This window comes from Pristiophorus japonicus, chromosome 10 (assembly GCF_044704955.1).
Source record: "Pristiophorus japonicus isolate sPriJap1 chromosome 10, sPriJap1.hap1, whole genome shotgun sequence".
NCBI classification, from domain to species: Eukaryota; Metazoa; Chordata; class Chondrichthyes; family Pristiophoridae; genus Pristiophorus; species Pristiophorus japonicus.
This window is the reverse complement of record NC_091986.1, coordinates 49292136-49315024: the sequence shown is the minus strand read 5'-3', so window position 1 is coordinate 49315024 and position 22889 is coordinate 49292136. Positions and strand designations below refer to the sequence as shown.

Below are 22889 nucleotides of genomic sequence, written 5' to 3'. Positions count from 1 at the left end.
AGAGAGAGAGAGATATGGCGGTTGGAGAGAGAGATAGAGACACACAGGTTGGAGAGAGAGAGAGACGGGTTGGAGAGAGAGAGAGACACGGGGGTTGGGGGAGAGAGAGAGAGAGAGAGAGAGACGGGGGTTAGAGAGAGCGAGAGAGAGACACGGGGGTGGGGGATTAGAGAGAGAGACTGGGGTTGGAGAGAGAGAGACTGGGGTTGTTGGGGGGAGAGAGAGAGACTGGGGTTGGAGAGAGAGAGGGGAGAGAGACTGGGGTTGTGGGGAGAGAGACTGGGTTTGTGGGGGGCGGGAGAGAGAGAGGGAGACGGGTTGGAGAGAGAGAGAGAGAGAGAGGGGGGACTGGGGTTAGAGAGAGAGACGAATTAGAGAGAGAGAGAGAGACAGCGAGACTTGGGTTGGAGAGGAGAGAGCGAGAGACTGGTTTTGGGAGAGAGAGAGAGAGAGAGAGAGAGAGAGAGGTTGGAGGGAGGGAGGGAAAGAGAGGGAGCGAGAGAGACTGGGGTTAGAGAGAGAGTGAAAGAGACTGGTGTTGGAGAGAGAGCGAGAAAGACTGGTGAGAAAGCGAGAGAGACTGGGGTTCGAGGGAGGGTGAGAGTGAGACTGGGGTTTGAGAGAGAGACAGTGAGAGAGAGCACTTTACATCCAATATAGTACTTTTTGAAGTGTAGTTACTGTTGTAATGTAGGGAAACACAGCAACTAATCTGCCTGAGCAAGCAGACGGAGCTTCGGTTTAACGTCTCATCCACCGCATGGCACCTCCGACAGTGTTGCACTCCCTCAGTACTGCCCCTCTGACAGTGCTGCACTCCCTCAGTACTGCCCCTCTGACAGTGCTGCACTCCCTCAGTACTGCCCCTCTGACAGTGCTGCACTCCCTCAGTACTGCCCCTCTCACAGTGCTGCACTCCCTCAGTACTGCCCCTCTCACAGTGCTGCACTCCCTCAGTACTGCCCCTCTCACAGTGCTGCACTCCCTCAGTACTGCCCCTCTCAAAGTGATGCACTCCCTCAGTACTGTCCCTCCGACACTGCAGCGCTTCGTCAGTACTGCCCCTCCGACAGTGCAGTGCTCCCTCAGTACTGTCCCTCCGACAGTGCAGTGCTCCCTCAGTACTGTCCCTCCGACAGTGCAGTGCTCCCTCAGTACTGCCCCTCCGACAGTGCAGTGCTCCCTCAGTACTGTCCCTCCGACAGTGCAGTGCTCCCTCAGTACTGCCCCTCCGACAGTGCTGCACTCCCTCAGTACTGCCCCTCTGACAGTGCTGCACTCCCTCAGTACTGCCCCTCCGACAGTGCAGCGCTCCCTCAGTACTGCCCCTCCGACAGTGCTGCACTCCCTCAGTACTGCCCCTCTGACAGTGCAGTGCTCCCTCAGTACTGCCCCTCTGACAGTGCAGTACTCCCTCAGTACTGCACTGGGAGTGTCAGCTTAGATTTTTGTGCTCAAGTCTCGAGTGGCAGTTAAACCCTCAACCTTCTGACTCCGAGGCGAGAGTGCTTCCACTGGGCCACTGGCTGACACTGAATGAAGCACATTCCCCGATTTTAATAACTGCAACATCGGTGGCCTTACCTTCAGCTGCCTGGGCCCTAAGCACTGGAATTCTTCCTCTCCACCTCTCTGTCTTCCTGTATATGACATTCTTTGTGGGTGACAAAGGCATATTATCCCTTGTCCTTCTTGACTTGTCTGCAGCCTTTGACATGGTTAATCACTCTATTCTTCTCCGACGCCTCGCCACAGTTGTCCAGCTGGGTGGGACTGCACTCGTCTGGTTCCATTCTTACCTATCCAATCATAGCCAGAGAATCGCCTGCAATGGCTTCTCTTCCCACCCCCGCATCGTTACCTCTGGTGTCCTCCAAGGATCTATCCTTGGCCTCCTCCTATTTCTTATCTACATGTTGCTCCTTGGCGATATCATCCGGAAACGATGCAGTTTCCACATGTATGCTGATGACACCCAGCTCTACCTCCCCACCACTTCTCTCGACCACTCCATGGTCTCTAAATTGTCAGATTCCTTGACCGACATCCAGTTCTGGATGAGCAGAAATTCTGGGAAGATCGAAGCAAAACTCGGCTGCCTGTGTCCCACTCACCCATCACCCCGTGCTTCCGGTTAAGCAATGCCTCGATTTCAAAATTCTCATCCTTATTTTAAAATCGCCTCGCCCCTCCCTATCTCTGTATTTTCCTCCAGCCCCACAACCTCTGAGATCTCTGCACTTCTCTAAATCTGCCCTCCTGAGCATCCCTGATTGTAATTGCTCAACCATTGGTGGCCGTTCCTTCTGCTGCGTAGGCCTCAAGCTCTCGAACTCCCTGCCTAAAGCTCTCCGCCTCTCTACCTCTCTTTCCTCCTTCAAGACACTCTTTAAAACCTACCTCTTTGACCAATCACCTGCGCTAATTTCTACTTATGCGGCTCGGTGTCAAATTTTTATCGCGTAATACTCCTGTGAAGCGCCTCGGGACGTTTCACTAAGTTAAAGGTGCTATATAAATACACGTTGTTGTTGTTAAAACCTACCCCTCTAACCAAGCTTTTGGTCACCTGTCCTAATATCTCCTTATTTATCTCGGTGACAAATTTGGTTTGATAATGCTCCTGCGAAGCGCCTTGGGGCGTTTTACTAGGTTAAAGGCACTGTATAAATGCAAATTGTTCACACAGCTTAAAATTGGCTCCCTCTTCCAACTGTGGAATTGTAGATCCAATACTGTAATCCAAATCAAAGGCATGCCCATGGTAACAGCCTCAAGACTCCGTCCCACAGAATCATGTTTAAACAGTGCAATCTTTTGTTTGTCTTCCAAATAGTTGCCTCGTCCATTTAATATAATGACCCAGCAGAGAAAAGCGCAGCGGATCATCATGTTACACAGAATGTACAGCACAGAAATTCTTGCCTCATGCCACTACTGCCACCCTCCCCATGGACCACCGGCAGAGACATAGCATGTACAGCCCAGAAACAGGCCATTTGGCCCAACGGATCCATGCTCCACACGAGCCTCCTCCCACTCTACTTCATCTCACCCCATCAACATAACCTTCTATTTCTTTCTCTCTCATGTGCTTATCCAGCTTCCCCTTAATTACATTTATGCTATTTGCCTTCACCACTCCATGTGGTAGCGAGTTCGAACAGGTGGACATGACATTGGATGATGAGATTAGTAATGAGATAAGTGCATTTAAAATAAAAAGAAGGGATATATTAAACTAATCAAACTCAAAGAGGATAAAACCCCATGCATCAACGCATTTTAAAATAATCTAGGGAAGAGTTAAGAGGGGCATTACTACATATTTAAAAATTCTACAGAAAAAGGTGTAGTGCTAGAGGACTGGCAGATAGCTAACGTAATACCTATATTTAAGAAGGGGGATAGAATATGTCCAGGGAATTATAGACCAGGCAGCTTAACATCGGTGGTAGGAAAAATAATGGAATCCCTACTAAAGGAGAAAATAGAAGAACATCTAGAAACCAAAAATATAGCAATGAACAGTCAGCATGGATTTCAGAAGGGAAAGTCTTGCTTGAGCAACCTCATTGGATTTTTTTGAAGAGGTAACAGAGAGAGTAGATAATCGTAATGCAGTAGATGTCATTTATCTAGATTTTCAAAAGGCCTACGATAAGGTACCCCATAATAGACTGAAGAACAATTTCAGAGACTGCGGAGTCAGAGGACAAGTAGCAGAATGGATAGCTAGCAGGCTTCAAGACAGAAAGCAGAAAGTAGGGATAAAAGGTAGTTTTCCACAGTGGCAGAAGGTGGGTAGTGGTGTTCCACAAGGATCAGTGCTGGGACGTCTGCTGTTCACAATTTACATTAACGATTTAGACTTTGGAATCAAAAACACATTTTCTAAATTTGCGTATGACACCAAATTGGGGGCGATAGTCAATACTGAGGAGGACTGCAACAAATTACAGGAAGACATTAATAAACTTTCAGAATGCGCATATAAATGGCAAATGAAGTTCAACACAGATAAATGTGAGGAAGAATAGGGAGGTCACATTGCTTGGAGGGTGCAAGTCTAGGTGGGGTAGAAGAACAAAGGGATCTCAGAGTACAAATATGCAAATCACTAAAAGTTGTGACACAGGTTAACAAGGCCATAAAAAAAGCAAACCATTCACTAGGGTTTATTTCTAGAGCTGGAATTGAAAAGTAGGGAAGTTATTCTAAACCTGTATCGAACCTTGGTTAGACCACACTTAGAGTACTGCTTATGGTTCTGGTCGCAATATTATAAAAAGGATATAGAGGCACTGGAAAGGGTGCAGCGAAGATTTACAAGGATGGTACCAGAAATGCAAGGGTATAAATATCCAGAAAGGATGAACAGGCTGGATCTCTTTTCTCTTGGAAAAAAGGAAGGCTGAGGGGTGACCAAATAGAGGTCTTTAAAATTATGAAAGGTTTTGACAATGTTTCCACTTGTGGGGAAGAGCATAACTGGAGGCCATCAATATAAAATAGTCACCAAGAAATCCCATAGGGAATTTAGGAGAAACTTCTTTACCCAGAGAGTGGTGAGAATGTTGAACTCGCTACAACAGGGTGAGGTTGAAACATAGAAACATAGAAAAAGCCCTTCGAGCCTGCACTGCCATTCAATGAGTTCATGGCTGAACATGCAACTTCAGTACCCCATTCCTGCTTTCTCGCCATACCCCTTGATCCCCCTAGTAGTAAGGACTACATCTAACTCCTTTTTGAATATATTTAGTGAATTGGCCTCAACAACTTTCTGTGGTAGGGAATTCCACAGGTTCCCCCTTGAAGCGAATAGTATAGATGCATTTAAGAGGAGGTTAGACAAGAATATGAGGGAGAGGGTTATGCTGATAGATCTACATGAGGAAAGATGGGAGGTGGCTTGAGTGGAGCATAAACACCGGCATGGATGGGCTGAATGGCCTGTTTCAGTGCCATATATCCAATGTAATCCTATGAGTTCCACATTCTAACCACTCTCTGAGATTAAAAGTTTCTCTGGAATTGATTCTTGGATTTATTAGTGACTATCTTAAATTTATGGCCAATATTTCCTCTAAGCTGCCCGGCTGCGCAGTAATGGGAAGGGATCGGCACAGGCCGCTCATCGGCTTCTCCACTGTAAATACTGCACAGGCGCAAAAATGTAAAAGGACCGTGCACTAAAAGAAACAGGCAGCACAGAACAGTGTAAGGTTCTGAGCGGGATTGACAGGGTAGATGCTGACAGCTTGTTTCCCCTGGCTGGAGCGTCTAGAACTAGAGAGTCATAGTTTCAGGATAAAAGGGGTTGAGATGAGGAGAAATTTCTTCACTCAGGGTTGTGAATCTTTGGAATTCTCTACCCCCAAAGGACTGTGGATGCTGAGTCGTTGAGTATATCCTCGACTCCGAGGGACTGCCTAAGAGAAATTCAAGACTGAAATCAATAGATTTTTGGACTCTAGGGGAATCAAGGGATAAGGGGATCGGGTGGAAAAATGGAGTTTATGTCGAAGATCAGCCATGATCTTATCGAATGGCGCAGCAGGCTCTTGGGTCTGTTTGGCCTACTCCTCTTCCTAATTATTAGGTTCTTATGTAAAGCGCAGCTTACAGGGAACATTATTTATGGCCCCTAGTTTTGGACTCCCCCATGAACATCTTCTGTACCTCTTATCCCTACTGTCCTAGCCAATACATATCCCTCAATTAATATCACTAAAATAACAGATTATCTGGTCATTATCATATTGCTGTTTGTGGGAGCTTGCTGTGTGTAAATTGGCTGCCGTGTTTCTGACATTACAACAGTGACTACACTTCAAAAGTACTTCATTGGCTGTAAAGCGTTTTGGGATGTCCGGTGGTCATGAAAGGCGCTACATAAATGCAAGTCTTTCTTTCAAAAACCTCTGGGGCCTATTTTGCCTCGATACAATTTTTAAAACATTTGTGTAGTTGGAAATTTACCAAAATGGCCCTCACCCCCTCTGTCCAATAACAGTTGTATAATCAACGTGCTGCTCATGAACCCTCGGGTAAGCTTCAGTTACGAGGAAACGTCTGCACGTGGCTATTTTAGTCTTATTTGAAACTTCTGTAAGGCAGCCAGTGAGGCAACTATTGCGAAGGAGGATTGGCGTTGGATGGTGGTGAGTAATCCTCAGCAATGCTTGGACTCGAGCCTGGAGTTGGTGAGGGGTGTCACTGCCTGTGACCCTGAAGTGAATCAGGAGACAGCTCTAGTCCTACCGAAGATTCGATCAGCTGGGAGTCACGACTGGGTACTGCACATGCCGTAGAGTTTGTCTGATTGCTCTGTGAGTAAACACTCGGGTCTGAGTCGGAAGGTCGAGTGTTCGAGCCCCACTCTAGAGACTTGAGTGTAGGAACAGGAGGAGGCTACTCAGCCCATCGAGCCTGCTTCAACATACTATTCAATCATGACTGATCTGTGCCTCAACTCTGTTTACCTGCCTTGCTCCATATCCTTCGATGCCCTTACCCAACAAAAATCTATCCATCTTGGTCTTGAAAGGTCCAATTGACCCCCAGCCTCAGCAGCTTTTTGGGGGAGAGAGTTCCAGATTTCCCACTGCACTTTGTGTGAAGAAGTGCTTCGTGACCTCACCCCTGAACGGCCTGACTCTAATTTTAAGGTTATGCCCCCTTGTTCTGGATTCCCCCCACCAGAGGAAATAGTTGCTCTCTACGCGATCAACCCACAATGTAGGCTAACACTCTAGTGCAGTTGTTGATTGTGGGACCTTGCTGTGCGCAAATTGACTCACATTTTCTGACGTGTCATCATCATAGGCAGTCCCTCGAAATCGAGGAAGACTTGCTTCCACTCTAAATGTGAGTTCTTAGGTGACTGAACAGTCCAATACGGGAATTACAGTCTGTCACAGGTGGGACAGACAGACAGTCGTTGAAGGAAAGAGTGGGTAGGACTGGTTTGCCGCAAGCTCCTTCCGTTGCCTGCGCTTGTTTTCTGTATTCTCTCAGCGACGAGACTCGAGGTGCTCAGTGCCCTCCTAGATGCACTTCCTCCACTTAGGGTGGTCTTTGGCCAAGGACTCCCAGGTGCATTTTATCAAGGAGGCTTTGAGGGTGTCCTTGAAATGTTTCCTTTGCCCATCTTGGACTCGCTTGCCGTGTAGGAGTTCCGAGTAGAGCACTTGCTTTGGGAGTCTTGTGTCAGGAATGCGAACAATGTGGCCTGCCCAACGGAGCTGGTCGAGTATGGTGAGTGCTTCGATGCTGGGGCTGTTGGCCTGATTGAGGTGGTGCGTCTGTCCTCCCAGGGGATTTGCAAGATCTTGTGGAGACATTGTTGGTGGTAATTCTCCAGCGACTTGAGGTGTCTACTTTATATATGGTCCACGTCTTTGAGCCATACAGGAGGGCGGATATCACTACAGCCCTGTAGACCATGAGCTTGGTGACTGATTTGAGGGCCTGATCTTTGAACACTCTCTTCCTCAGGCGGCCGAAGGCTGTGCTGGCGCACTGGAGGTGGTGTTGAACCTCGTTGTCGATGTCTGCCCTTGCTGATAATAGGCTCCTGAGGTATGGAAAGTGGTCCACATTGGCCAGGGCTGTGCCGTGGATCTTGATGACTGGGGGGCAGTGCTGTGTGGCGGGGTCAAGTTGGTGGAGGACCTTTGTCTTACGGATGTTTAGTGTTTTCGTACGCCTCAATGAAGATGTTGACTATGACTTGGAGTTCAGTCTCTGTATAGTGTAGTTCTACGACAGAGGTTGGGGTGATCTTGGATCTGGCCTGGAGATGACGAAGATTGAACAGGTTCCCACTGGTTCTGTAGTTTAGTTCCACTCCAGCGGGGAGCTTGTTGAGTGAGAGGCGGAGTATTGCAGCGAGGAAGATCAAGAATCGGGTTGGCGCAATGACGCAGCCCTGCTTGACCCAGGTCCAGACGTGGATTCGGTCTGTGAGATCTCAGAGATGCAGTAATCGTGACCATCTTTAAAAAAAGAGGTCAATTCCGACTGCGGTAACTACAGGGGAATCTCCTTGCTCTCAGCCACTGGGAAAGTCATTGCTAGAATCCTCCTCAACCGTCTTCTCCCTGTGGCTGAGTAGCTCCCCCTGGAGTCACAGTGCGTATTCCGTCCTCTACGGGGTACAATGGACATGATTTTTATGGTGCGACAGCCGCAAGAAAAATGCAGGGAACAGCATCAGCCCTTGTACATGGCCTTCTTTGACCTTACAAAGGCTTTTGACACTGTCCACCGCGAGGGACTATGGAACGTCCTCCGTTTCGGCTGCCCCCAAAAGTTTGCCACCATCCTCCGCCTGCTCCACCACGACATGACATAAGTGAGTACACTTTTAACAGCTTTTCATTGGCTCTGAAATGCTTTGGGATGCTTTGTGGAGGTGCAAGGTGCTATGGAAATGCAAGTCCTTCTGTTTCCCTTTTGTGCAGTGATAAACTCATTCCTCTCTGGGTAGGAGGGTGGAGAATCACTGATTTCAAACTTTAGCCATATTTGATTATAAATGGGAGAGGGAAGATGGAAGGTTCACATTCTGGGTATGCCCCAAAGGCAATTTATGTCAAATGTTTTTTCACAGACTGATGGCAGAATAATTTATCATGGGGCTACACCTGGATAAGTTACAAGTAAATTCTCGTCACGTTGCTCTGAATAACTCGCAGAATGCACTGTTTCTATAACAATGGGGATCCTATAAAGTCGGCTGCATGCTCGTCTTGTGAAGCAAGTTCTGAGTAGGTTTCAGTTTAGTGAGGGTCCTTGTTCAAATACAAGGCTGGTTACAGCTTGCAATAATGCAAATTTTGTGGGATTTCTCTCCATAACCTCGAGGGTTGTGAAACACATTTTGGCTTTTGTTCTGAGTCATAAATAGAGCACTGATTATGCAATGTTCCTAGCTGAATTCAGGCTGTGCAGTCACGGCTTGTTTTAAAGCTATCTGTCAGGCTCTGTAATGTCACAAGATCGAGGTGGACCGGTCTAGTCTAGTCGGTTAGAAGCTGATTTCAACATATTCATAAGACTTCTGACCTCCATAGTCCACATTGCTTCATCCTGTCAAATTTAATCTGCTGTCCAGTTTGATGTCTTGTCACTAACAAAAGATGAAAGCTGCTTTTATGAATGGTGAGAAGGTGGGAACTGTGGAGGAGCAGAGAGAGATTTAGGGGAGCCAAGAATAGAAATCACTAAAAGCTAGTAGGTAGATACTAAAAATAACGAAAGGCTACTGCAATACTGGCTTTCATCTATGGGGCTGGAAAACAAAGTGATATTACATTCTATATAAAGCTCTGGTCAGACGAGAGTAACTGCGTTCAGTTCTGGGCACGACACCTTGGCCTTGGATGGGGTGCAGCACAGATTCACCAGAATAATACCGGGGATGAAAGGGTTAAATTATGAGGGCAGGTTCCATAGACTAGGCTTGTATTCCTTAGAGTATAGAAGATTAAGGGGTGATTTAATTGACATGTTTGAATGATTAAAGGATTTGATGGAGTCAATAGAGAGAAACTATTTCCTCTGGTGGCAAGGAGCATCACCTTAAAATTAGAGCTGGGCTGTTCAGGGGTGATGTCAGGAAGCACTTCTTCACACAAAGGGTAGTGGGAATCTGGAACTCCCCTCCCCCCCCCCCCCCAAAAAAAAAGCTGTTGGCTGGGGGTCAATTGAAAATTTAAAAACTGAGATTGATGATTTTTTGTTGGGTAAGGTTATTAAGGGTTACAGAACCAAGGCGGGTAAATGGAGTTAAGATTCAGATCAGCTATGATCTAATAGAATTTCGGAACAGGCTCAAAGGGCTGAATGGCCTCCTCCTGTTTCTCTGCTCCTTCGATTTAAGGAATATTGATCAGACTAATGTGCTATAAACTTCTAGTTTCCTAGTTCAAACTGCGTTAGTTTTGCTGACTTGAGCTTTCATTTGTACTTGCTGATGTTTTGCTTTAATTTTCTGTGCTCCATTCTAGCACAGTATTTGGCACAAGCTTTAGTTAAACTAAAGGCCAATCATGTTTACATTTTTATTTCGAGCTAGTGTTAGTTCTGGCATGTGATCCCATTCTCTGTCTCTCGAGCTCCCGGTAATACCTGTAGATGCTGTAATCGCCGAGGGGGAAAGGAGTTGTGATTATTCTCGAGCTCTCTGCTTTGGACACGAGATGTTTTAAAAGTGAACACAGCTTAAAATGATTTGTAGTCATCATTGGCTATGTTTTTAAAAACTAACAAAAAGCAAAATAGCTCTTAGTTGTTGTGGACAAAGATTTGGTTGCACACTTCTGAATGTCCCTGTAACATGCAAAAAAAACCCAAAGTTGATAAAACTGTTGAAAAAAGCATACAGGAACCTTGGCTTTATAAATAGAGGCATAGAGTAGAAAAGCAAGGAAATCATGCTAAACCTTTATAATTCACCGGTTAGGTTCCAGCTGGAGTATTGTGTCCAATTCTGGGCACCACACTTTAGGAAGGATATCAAGCCCTTGGAGATGGTGCAGAGGAGATTTACCAGAATGGTACCAGGGCTGAGGGACTTCAGTTGTGTGGAGAGGTTTGAGAAGCCGGAATTGTTCTCCTTGGAGCAGAGAAGGTTACAGGGAGATTTACTAAGAGGTGTTTAAAAACCATGAAGGGTTTTGATAGAGTAAATAAGGAGAAATTATTTCCACTGGCAGGAGGGTTGGTAACCAGAGGACACAGATTTAAGGTAATTGAGAAATGAGTAACTTTTTTTTTGCACAGCGAGTTGTTATAATTGGGAATGCGCTGCCTGAAAAGGCGGTGGAAGCAGATTCAATCATAACTTTCAAAAGGGAATTGGATAAATACTTGAAAAGGAAACATTTACCGGACTATGGGGAAAGAGCAGGGGAAGTGGGACTAATTGGATCGCTCTTTCAAAGAGTCAGCACAGGCACGATGGGCTGAATGGCCTCCTTCTGTGCTGTTTCATTCTATGATTCTATGTGGTTTTGTTTCTTGTTTCTGATAGGAAATGGGAACTGATCTGAAGACGAGAATATCTTTACATTGAAACCCTTTTCAGTGCGATGCCTAAAACCATTGAAGGAAATATGTTTAAAAGCTGTATGGTTGTGTGAGTCAGTTGGCTGTGATTGTACCAGTGTGTGTGTGTTTGGTGGTGGAGGGCTGGGGGGATGGGTTGCAGCTTGTTTAACTGATGCAAGCCTTGAAATAAAACCTGGAATCGCACAGCAGAAAATACAGGTCCTTGGAGATGGTGCAAGGGAGATTTACATAAATGGTACCAGGGATGAGGGACTTCAGTTCAAAACAGCTTTTTTAACTTGTGTTTTTTGCTTCCAGTTTTGGGTTGGACTCCAGGATGTTGGCACCAGTGAACTGGTGTTCAGGCTGATTTGAAATCCAGTTTTTGTTAACCATCTGCCGGGTGGGTTTTAACAGGAATGCAAGTCTGCTTTTGGTCAATGGAAACTAGTTTAGCGACAGTGAACGGCAGAAACGGGCTCACCTACACATGCTCCCCCAATGCCGCTTTAAAAGACCAATTTTACAAAAGGCTCCATCCTGAACTATATAAGTCAGTCTCTTCACCATGGGCCTTTGTACTAAAGAAAGAACAGCAAAGTGGGCACTTCACTACAGTGGCTTTTAAAGCGAGCTACAGTGGCAGTTGGCCAGTCCTGAGGCTCTGCCCCCGTGTTTCAGTAGGGTACGAGTTTCTGTGAAGTACACCTGGGATTTGGGAGTTCTGTTTTGACTGAAACAGTTACTCGTGTCCCCTCCTGCCCACCCCCCCCCCCCACCCCCCCAGTGCTCACATTGGTTCCAGTCCCTGAATTTGATTTTAAATTTCTTAGATTTGTTTTCAAATTCCTCCATCACCTCCTCCAGCCCCACAGCCCTCTGAGATTCCTTAATTCTTCCAACTGGGTCCTCTTGCGCACCACCAATTTGCATCGCTCCACCATTGGCAGCCGTGCCTTCAGCTTCCTGGGCCTTAAGCTCTGGAACTCCCTCCATAAACCTCTCCGCCTCTTCTTTAAGACGCTCCTTAAAACCTACCTCTTTGACCAAGCTTTTGTTCACCTGTCCTAATATCTCCTTATATTGCTCGGTGTCAAATTATGTCTGATAATTGCTCTTGTGAAGCACCTTGGGATGTTTTACCATGTTAAAAGCGCTATATAAATTCAAGCTGGTGTTAATAGTCTCCAATCCAAAAGTCTCAGGGAAAGATGTGAAGTTTGAAATCTATTCGAGTATTGAGATTCAAAAGGGAAGTTAAGTCTCCTGCCTGTGTGTCTGCTGTGCACAGCATGACCCAAGCAGCCTACAATCATTCACTGGCTACCAGATCCCATCCTCCTTGACACTGCTGGTACAACAGCAACAACTTTAAAATAAACTTACATTTAAATCTCTCCTTGGCCTTTGTTGATTCAATGTAAATAGTCCCTCCTCAGTTTCCCGTCATGCTGTGTCATCCTGGTGAATCTACGCTGTATGCTCTCCAGGACTTTAATGTCCTTTCTATGATGCACTCAGTGCTCCAACCGTGACCTAACCAATGCCTTCAACTTTATCATGGCCTCTTTACTCTTTCTACTAAATGCTCCTATTTATAAAACTCAAATTGCTTCTTGGTTTTATCTACCAGCATGTTTGAGGAATGGTGTTTTTGAACCCGCTCTGTTCCTCCATATCCTCCTGTAACCCTCCTAAAATGTTTTACTCTGCATTTCTCCACATTAAATTACCTGCTGATAATCCTTGTTTGTCAAACTCTGAGTTACTTCCTGTGCAACCATTGACCTCCCGACCCTCATTTTGGAGAGGTGAGCTGGGATGAGGGGTGCCAGACAGTACTCGTGGGATGAAAGGTTGAGTCTCTTCAGTGAGAGAGCAGCATATTATATTTTGAAACAAAATTGAAGTGGGCAGTGGGGATTGGGGTGCCATTGAGAGGTGTAGTTCCAGGGTTCTGCAAATATGTCTAATGGTAACACAGGCAAGTGGTCACGCTGGCTCCCATCCTGGAAGGAACTTGTCATTGACATTTCGCCACTCCACCTTCTGAACAAACCTTCAGCTTAATCTCTCTTGTTCTCTAGTTTTCGCTCTGCGTTTATGAACAGCAGTTTAGCTTTCTGTGGAGAGCATTTCCAACAGTTTAGGTTTTTCTTTGAAGGCATTTTCACTTTTCAAAACTCTTCGGCAACTTTAATTTTATTTAAAAAATTATTTACCCCATTATTGCTTCATAAATGCTTTGTTTTGTTGTTGGTCCCATTGGGCTTGCTTCGGAGTGAAATTAATGTCGGTAATTTGCATTGAGTTCCAACTGGACCTGATCCTTAAGGTCAGTGCAGCACTTCATCTTTCAGCAACTGCTGAAGAATGTTGGACTGAGGCCCAAGCTGTGGGCACAGAGCCGGGGGCTCGGAGAGGGACGGCCAATGGGAGGGACAAGCAGTTGGGAGAGGCGAATGTGCCAAATAAGAGAAGTTGCAAAAGCGAATGGGAAGCTTCGAGAAAACTCCTGGGTCAAAGGCTGACAGCCAATAGTTGCACAATGGAGAGTTTGGGCGGCTTCGAACAATCTAAAGTTATACCAACACTCCAAATACGACAGGGAAACGATATTTTGCTGAGGGGATGGATTTAGAAACTTTCAATGGGAAAGCGAGCACTGACAATAAAATATTTCATTCCCACTTGCCACCCGAGGAATTATGGATTTTACTTTATTTGGTGCATTTGGGAATCTGCTCTTCAAGTGTTAGCTTGGTTGAGTTGGTGGTTTTTCAGTCCAAAAAGTTGTGGGTTAGCATCCCACTCCAAAGACTCGATCCGGTAATTCAGACTGACACTCCCAGTTTAGTACTGAGGGAGCGTGCACTGTGGGAGGGGCAGTACTGAGGGAGTGCTGCACTGTCAGAAGGGCAGTACTAAAGGAGGGGCAGTACTGAGGGAGTGCTGCACTGTCGGAGGGTCAGTACTGAGGGAGTGCTGCACTGTCGGAGGGGCCGTCTGTATGATGCAATGTTAAACCAATGCTCTGCTGCCCTCTCATGGCACTATTGGAAGCAGAGCAGAGGAGTTTGCCCTGGTGTCCTGGGCCAATATTTCTCCCTCAACCAACATCACTAAAGCAGATGGTCTGGACATTGATTTGTTTTGTAGCTTGTGTAAGTGATGTCAATGTGTCTGCGACTGCCTCGTTGGTTTTGTGTGCATTTGATAAGGTGCCACACAAGAGGTTATTACCCCAAATTAGGGCTCATGGGATTGAGGATAATATGTTAGCATGGATTGAGGATTGGTTAATGGACACAAAACCAAGAGCAGGAATAATGGGGGCATTTCCGGTTGGCAGACTATAACTAGTGGGGTACCGCAAGGATCAATGCTTGGGCCCCAACTACTCTCAATCTATATTAATGACCTAGATGACGAGATCGAGTGTAATGTATCCAAGTTTGCTGATGATACAAAGCTAGGTGGGAAAGTAAGCTGTGAGGAGGATGCAAATTGGCTTCAAAGAGATATAGATAGGCTAAGTAAGTGGGCAAGAACTCGACAAATAGAATATAATCAGAGAATCATAGAAATTTACAGCACGGAAGGAGGCCATTTCGGCCCATCATGTCCACGCCGACTAACCAAGAGCTAATCCCACTTTCCAGCACTTGGTCTGTAGCCCTGTAGGTTACGGCACTTTGTCCCAAGTTTTGGGCCGCGCCGTTGGACACCCGTTTTTCGCGCCAGAACAGAAAGTGCGCTTAAAAAAAACTTGCCTATTCTCCGGCTCCCTGCAGGTCCTCTGCAGCTGGACGCGGCGCAGCACGAGCTGTAGGGGGCGGAGCCAGGTCCCTGCGCTGAAAACAGTGCCGGGACCTCTGCACATGTGCGTGACAGTGGGCGCACATGTGCAGTAGCTTCAGGCGCCCAAAACTGTGGGAGGGGCCCGAAGCACGCAGCCCCTAGCCTTGGCCAAATGGCCTCACTGGGGCTGCGTGAATAAGGCTCCTCTCCCACCCGACCAGACCCGATCCCCGCTCTCCACCCCCAACCCCCCAGCGACCCGACCTCCGCTCCCCCCCCCCGGGACTCCGCGACTCGCTCTCCCCCGCCTCCGCGACTTCCCTGGACCTCTGCGACACGACCCGCCCCCGAGACCCGACGCCACCTACCTGTAAATCCAGCCCGACGTCTTGGGCCCGGCCGTTCAGCCTCCTTCTCTCCCTTCCCCCCTCCCTCCCTCCTCTCTCCTTCCCTCCCTCCCTTCTCTCTCCTTCCCTCCCTCCCTCCTCTCTCCTTCCCTCCCCCTCTCCTTCCCTCTCTCCTCCTCCTTCCTCCCCCTCTCCTTCCCTCCTCCCTCCTCTCCTTCCCTCCCCTCCTCTCTCCTTCCCCTCCCTCCCCTCTCTTCCTCCCTCCCCTCCTCTCTCCTTCCCTCCCCCCTCTCCTTCCTCCCCTCTCCTTCCTCTCCTCCCTCTCTCCTTCCCTCCCCTCCCCTCTCCTTCCCTCCCTCCCCTCTCCTTCCCTCCCTCCCCCTCCCTTCCTCCCTCCCTCCCCTCTCCTTCCCTCCCCCCCCCCTCCCCTTCCCTCCCCTCCCCTCTCCTTCCCCCCTCTCCTCCTCCCCCTCTCCTCCCTCTCCCCTCTCCCTCCCTCCCCTCTCCTCCCTCCCTCCCTCCGTCCCTTCCCTCCTCCCTCTCCTTCCCTCCCTCCCCTCTCCTTCCCTCCCCCCTCTCCTTCCCTCCCTCCCCCCTCTCCTTCCCTCCTCCCTCCCCCTCTCCTTCCCTCCCTCCCCTCTTTCCTTCCCTCCCTCCCCTCTCTCTCCTTCCTCCTCCTTCCCCCTCTCCTTCCCCCCCTCCTTCCCTCCCTCCCTCCCCCCTCTCCTTCCCTCCCTCCCTCCCCCCTCTCCTTCCCTCCCTCCCCCTCCCCCTCTCCTTCCTCCCTCCCTCCCCCCTCTCCTTCCCTCCCTCCCTCCCCCCTCTCCTTCCCTCCCTCCCTCCCCCTCTCCTTCCCTCCCTCCCCCCCCTCTCCTTCCCTCCCTCCCTCCCCCTCTCCTTCCCTCCCTCCCTCCCCCCTCTCCTTCCCTCCCTCCCCTTCCTCCCTCCCTTTCCCTCCCTCCCTCCCCCTCTCCTTCCCTCCCTCCCCTCCCCCCTCTCCTTCCCTCCCTCCCTCCCCCTCTCCTTCCCTCCCTCCCTCTCCTTCCCTCCCTCCCTCCCCCCTCTCCTTCCCTCCCTCCCTCCCCCCTCTCCTTCCCTCCCTCTCCTTCCCTCCCTCCCTCCCCCTCTCCTTCCCTCCCTCCCCCCTCTCCTTCCCTCCCTCCCCCCTCTCCTTCCCTCCCCCCCCCTCTCCTTCCCTCCCTCCCTCCCTCCCCCCTCTCCTTCCCTCCCTCCCCCCTCTCCTTCCCTCCCTCCCCCCTCTCCTTCCCTCCCTCCCCCTCTCCTTCCCTCCCTCCCTCCCCCCTCTCCTTCCCTCCCTCCCTCCCCCTCTCCTTCCCCTCCCTCCCCCCTCTCCTTCCCTCCCTCCTCCCCCTCTCCTTCCCTCCCTCCCTCCCCCTCTCCTTCCCTCCCTCCCCTCTCTCCTTCCCTCCCTCCCCTCTCTCCTTCCCTCCCTCCCCTCTCTCCTTCCCTCCCTCCCCTCTCTCCTTCCCTCCCTCCCCTCTCTCCTTCCCTCCCTCCCCTCTCTCCTTCCCTCCCTCCCCCCCTCTCCTTCCCTCCCTCCCCCCCTCTCCTTCCCTCCCTCCCCCCTCTCCTTCCCTCCCTCCCCCCTCTCCTTCCCTCCCTCCCCCCTCTCCTTCCCTCCCTCCCTCCCCCCTCTCCTTCCCTCCCTCCCTCCCCCCTCTCCTTCCCTCCCTCCCTCCCCCCTCTCCTTCCCTCCCTCCCTCCCCCCTCTCCTTCCCTCCCTCCCTCCCCCTCTCCTTCCCTCCCTCCCTCCCCCTCTCCTTCCCTCCCTCCCCTCTCTCCTTCCCTCCCTCCCCTCTCTCCTTCCCTCCCTCCCCTCTCTCCTTCCCTCCCTCCCCTCTCTCCTTCCCTCCCTCCCCTCTCTCCTTCCCTCCCTCCCCCCCTCTCCTTCCCTCCCTCCCCCCCTCTCCTTCCCTCCCTCCCCCTCTCCTTCCCTCCCTCCCCCCTCTCCTTCCCTCCCCTCTCTCCTTCCCTCCCCTCTCTCCTTCCCTCCCCTCTCTCCTTCCCTCTCTCCTTCCCTCCCTCCCTCCATACTCTCTTTCCCCCCCCCCCTTCTCCTCCCCCCCCACCCCCTCATCCTCCTCCTCCCCCTCCTGCTCCAAAAAAACAGGAGCAACTCAGGCCGAAATTTGGCCGCTTTAAGTGCACATCCAAGTATTTTTTAAAAATGTGGTCAGGATTTCTGCCTCTAGCACCCTTTAAGGCAGTGAGTTCCAGACCCCTACCTTCCTCTGGGTGAAGAAATTTCCCCTCATATCTTCTCTAAACCTTCCCTCATTTACTTTAAATCTATGCCCCCTGGTTGTTGACCGCTCTGCTAAGGGAAACCGGTCCTTCCTATTCACTCTATCCAGGCCGCTCATAATTTTATACACCTCAATCAGGTCTCCTCTCAGTCTCCTCTGTTCCAAAGAAAACAGACCCAGCATCTCCAATCTTTCCTCATAGCCAAAATTCTCCAGTCCAGGCAACATTCTTGTAAATCTCCTCTGCACCCTTTCCAGTGCAATCACATATTTCCTGTAATGTGGTGACCAGAACTACACACACTACTCCAGCTGCGGCCTAACCGACGTTTTATATAGTTCAAGCATAACCGCCTTGCTCTTGTATTCCATGCCTCGGCTAATAAAGATAATTATTCCATATGCCTTCTTAACCATCGTATCTACCTGGCCTGCTACCTTCAGGGATCTGTGGACCTACATTCCAAGGTCCCTTTGTTCCTCTACACTTTTTAGTGTTGTGCCATTTAATGTGTATTCCCTTGCCTTGTTAGACCTCCCCAAATGCATTACCTCACACTTATCTGGATTGAATGTGGAGAAATGTGAAATTATCCACTTTTTAAGAAAAAATAGAAAAGCAGAGTATTTTTTAAATGGTGAGAGATTGGGAAATGTTGGTGTTCAGAGGGACCTGGGTGTCCTTGTACACAAATTACTGAAAGTTAACATACAGGTACATCAAGCAATTAGGAAAGCAAATGGTATGTTCATCTTAAATACAAAAGGATTGGAGTATAAGAGTAAAGATCAATCATAAGCAGTTCCTCGAAGTGAGGAAGACTTGCTTCCATGCAAAAAGGGATGAGTTCACAGGTGTTTCAATGAAGGACCTAATATTCCAGATCCTGAACTACATCTTGAAGGGTGGAAGATACCTGTGTGTGGATTTTTTTAACGTGTGGTGGCCATTGCACACCAGCCACCACACGGGCTTGACGGAGGTTTAATTGACTGCAATTGTATATGGCCCTGGTGAGATCACACCTGGAGTATTGTGTACAGTTTTGGACTCTTTACCTAAGGAAGGATATACTTGCCATAGAGGGAGTGCAACAAAGGTTCCCTAGACTGATTCCTGAAATGGGAGGATTGTCTCATGAGGAGACTAGGCCTATATTTCCTCGAGTTTAGAAGAATGAGAGGTGATCTCATTGAAACATAAAATTCTTAAGGGGCTTGACAGAATAGATGCTAAGAGGCTGTTTCACCTGGCTGGAGAGTCTAGAACTAGGGCTTCATGGTCTCAGGATAAGGGGTCAGCTACTTGGGTCTGAGATGAGAAGAAATATCTTCAAAGGGTGGTGATTTTTTGGAATTCTCTATTCCAGAGGGCTGTGGATGACCAGAACTACATAGTGAGAATATTCAAGGCAGAGATCGATAGACTTTTGGATATTAAGGGGATATGGGGATCGGGCAAGAAAGTGGAGTTGAGGTAGAAGATCAGTCATGATCTTACTGAATGGCGGAGCAGGCTCAAGGGGCCGACTGGCCGACTCCTGCTCCTATTTCTTATATTCTTGTGCTGATTTCTTAACTACCTCTTTTTCTCTGTGACTTGTTTCCTTTCAACAGTCCTGATACTTTTTGTGACCTTTTTCCATCTGGCACCATTTGCTGGCTGGCTCGTTGCCTGTTGGTGCGAGTCCCCATTTTCAATCTCCAGTCACTTGCTCCGAGAATCAGCTCATTCCCTTCAGTGTGACAACTCGCCAACTAAACCCAGGACTACCCACTCGCCCTAAACGCGCACTACGCTTTTCTTCACCCCTGTGTGGCCTTTCGAAGACCACAAGCCCTTCCCTTAGCTTTTTGATTCCCAATTTTTGCCACTTTTATTCACACCTATAGGAATCAGTTAGTATTGATTCATTCAAATACAAATTAGAGAGATTTCTGTCAGAGAATAACATTTTCAGACACCGTATACAAGTAATTTGAGACGTGAGGTGTGGCGAGTGTAGCGTGCTCGGGAGGAACGGGGTCTTTGGACCTCTTGATCCCAAAGCTCTCCACCATTCGCCTCATGTCTGGGTCTGTTGTAGACTCATTGTTAGAGATTGATCGCTGAGATTGGTCAACAACTACAGTATCGTTTGATCGTACGACTCCCAGGATGGGAGAAGGGGAACTAGATGGACCTTGGTCTTTTTGGATCCCCATCAATTGTACCAAGTCGTAAACTTCCCTCATGGCTTCCGTCACACATACAGACCTCGTCCCACAGTATCTCTGACATTCTGGAAAGTTCTTAAGTAAAATCAAACTTCCATTTTCTGGTAGGGAATCTTAGCATTTGGCACTGCCCCATGCCTTTTGTAACTTTTTGCAGAATGTTTATTTTCATACACGTCAGCAGCCAATGTTTCAACATCAGCATTTCGCAAAATATTCGCCTTTCCTCACTGGGATTGCAGGGCCTCTGTGTTAACCAGTGAGATCGTTTTAGAGCAGTCAGTATCTCGAGGGAAATGTATGGAGTGACTCCATAATCATTTAGTGTGTGACAGATCGAAACCACTCACTCAGAGCTTTCTAGTCTTTATAAAAAAAGAAAATGATTGCATTGTGTAATTAGTTTCACTTCCAGTGCAACATAGGCCCTTGGAGGAGGCCATTCAGCTCCTCGGGCCTGTTCCGCCATTCAATTAGATCAGGGCTGATCTGCATCTTAACTCCATCTACCCACCTTTACTCCATATCCCTCGATACCCTTATCCAACAAAAATCTATCCATCTCGGTCTTGAAAGGTCCAATTGACCCCCAGCCTCAACAGCAATTTGAGGGAGAGTTCCAGATTTCCCACTGCCCTTTGTGTGAAGAAGTGCAGCCTGACGTCACCCCTGAACGGCCTGGTTCTAATTTTAAGGTTACGCCCCCTTGTTCTGGACTCTCCCATCAGGGTAGAGAGAAACTATTTCCTCCATCAGCTCCTTTAATTATCTTAAACATCTCCATTCGATCATCCCTTAATCTTCTATAATCGGGGGATACAAGCCTGGCGTAACTCAGTGCAGGAACTAAATTTGAAACTGTAAAAAGAGCAGGAGATTGAGTGCCTGGGTTGGCATCTGCTGACGGTGTTGCCTGGAGGTTGACTCAGAACCTGTGCGCGAATATCCAGGGAGTGGATTGCAGAGAGGTGAGCAGCTCCTCCCCTCCGGCCTGGGTTGCGCTGTGTCCAGGCTGTGGGCGCGGGAGGATGGTGGCATGACTTGTGGCGAGTTCTTGTATCTGCTGCTCGCCTAGTCCGGACTTAAACCTGTGCTATTTAGAATGAAAAGATAGAAATACTTGCATTTCTATAGCGCCTTTCACAATCTCCGGACATCGCAAAGCGGTTTACAGCCAATAAAGAACTTTTTGAAGTGTAGTCACTAGTACAATGTCGGAAAAAGCGGAAGCCAATGTGCGCACAGCAAGATCCCACAAAACAGCAATGAGATAAATGGCTAGATGATCTGATGTTGGTTGAGGGATAAATATTTGAAATACCCTGTAGTAGCCGTGGGATATTTTATTCCACCGGAGAGGGCTCATAGGAAAGACGGATAATACACCCCCCCCCCCCCCCAGGCGAATGATCGGGGCCAGTGACTGTGTCTGGAAGGGATGGAGTTTCCTGATGCTTTGCCTTATGTTGACAGGACGGGAGCAGTTCCACGGTCTGGGCTCCATGTATTGTCGGGGAGCCGCCGGGGTGATCCTCACCTACGATGTGACGAACCGCCACAGTCTCCGAGAACTGGAAGACCGGTTCCTTACGCTGACTGACACGGCCCAGCCCGACTGTATCTTCGCTGTTGTGGGGAATAAATGTGACTTGACTGACGACGGCGCGGAGACTGCCGAACCCCAACCCGAGCCAGAGGGAGCAGCCCCCCGAGTAACTAAGCAGGTAGTCAAAGAAGATGCGGTGCATTTCTATAAGCAACTCATTAAATACAAGATGCTTGATGAAAAGGACTTCCCAGTAGCAGAGAAAATGTGCTTTGAAACCAGCGCCAAGACGGGTTACAATGTAGACCAGCTCTTTGAGACAATTCTTGACCTGGTAGTGTCTCGCATTGTGGAGAAACCAGTCGAACCTTCCCAGACGGTGGACCTGAGGCAAACCATGAACTCTAAACATACTAAATCGTCCTGTTGCACTTGAGAAGAATGGTTGAATGCTTTGCTGCAGTAAACTCCATCTTCAAATGGCGGAGAAATCCCACTCTACAGGACAGTATCAATTGTGAAGGAGTGAGTGGTTCCATGCGCTGTGTGTGCAAACAAGATCCACTCTGTAGAACAAAGGCCACTCGCTTGTGTATGTCATGATTCCTTCTAGCATAAATTCAATCTGTTACCGCCGTGTTCTAGAATAAATTCAATCTGTTACCGCCGTGTTCTAGAATAAATTCAATCTGTTACCGCCGTGTTCTAGAATAAATTCAATCTGTTACCGCCGTGTTCTAGAATAAATTCAATCTGTTACCGCCGTGTTCTAGAATAAATGGAATGCCACACTATGGGTAGTGCAATAATTGTGAACATTGTTCCTGATCACAGGCCCTGTGCACTGTCACCCGCTAGAATTGAAGGTTGTTAAAACAATCTGTCCTGCCTTTCATGGACTTATGTAGCTGTGATTTAAAATAACCAATCACCAGAGTGAAAAGTTAATTTGCCAGATAACTGTTTTTACGTAAGCATTCGGGAAGGCTTGAGTATTTTTTGGAGGGGGGGTGGGGGGGGTGGAGAACTTAGATTTGATTCTCCCACCCTGCTTTTAAAGGGGGTTAAATTGCAATGTGGCGGTCAGCAGATTATAGATTATTAAAAGAAATTCCTGCTATAAATTAATTATTTGAAATTAAATAAAGACCAACTTGTAATGTGACTTCCCTGACGCATTGTGTACATTTTTTCTTACAATTTAAAAAAAATGCTGTGTTAACAGACTGTGAAAATTGAATTGACTTTTGAACTGTTGAATTCATGAGTGTCAGTAGAAATCATTATGACTCCGATAGCCAATTAGATTGTACACTTACAGTAATTTGTGTACGTTCTCTTTGTATATATAAAACTCGGTTAATTAATAATTAAACTTCAAATTTTACACTAATTATCTCTCCCCTTTCCTGTTGTTAAGAGGCACAGAGGTTGTCATCACAGAAGGAGGCCATTCGGCCCATTGTGTCTGTGCCGGCTCTACCAAGCAGGCCAAAACTAATTCCGCTAGCCTGCTGTCGTAGCCCTGGATCCATCCCAGAATCTTTACAGGTACGATAGCAGAGTGGTTCTGTTACTATACTCGTAATCCAGAGGCCTGGATTAATAATCCATGACAACTTGCATTTATATAGTGCCTTTAAGGTGATA

The 22889-nt window shown here is 48.2% G+C and overlaps 1 protein-coding gene across 1 annotated transcript in view; it reads left to right on the top strand.

The window, feature by feature from the left end:
- Nucleotides 1-22382, top strand: part of rab20 (RAB20, member RAS oncogene family) — a 25126-nt gene extending 2744 nt beyond the window's left edge. The window contains exon 2 of the mRNA XM_070891803.1: nucleotides 21167-22382. Coding sequence (XP_070747904.1) covers nucleotides 21167-21675 — 509 coding nt within the window. The 3' untranslated portion in view covers nucleotides 21676-22382. The remainder of the gene's footprint in view (nucleotides 1-21166) is intronic.
- Nucleotides 22383-22889: the final 507 nt, after the last annotated feature.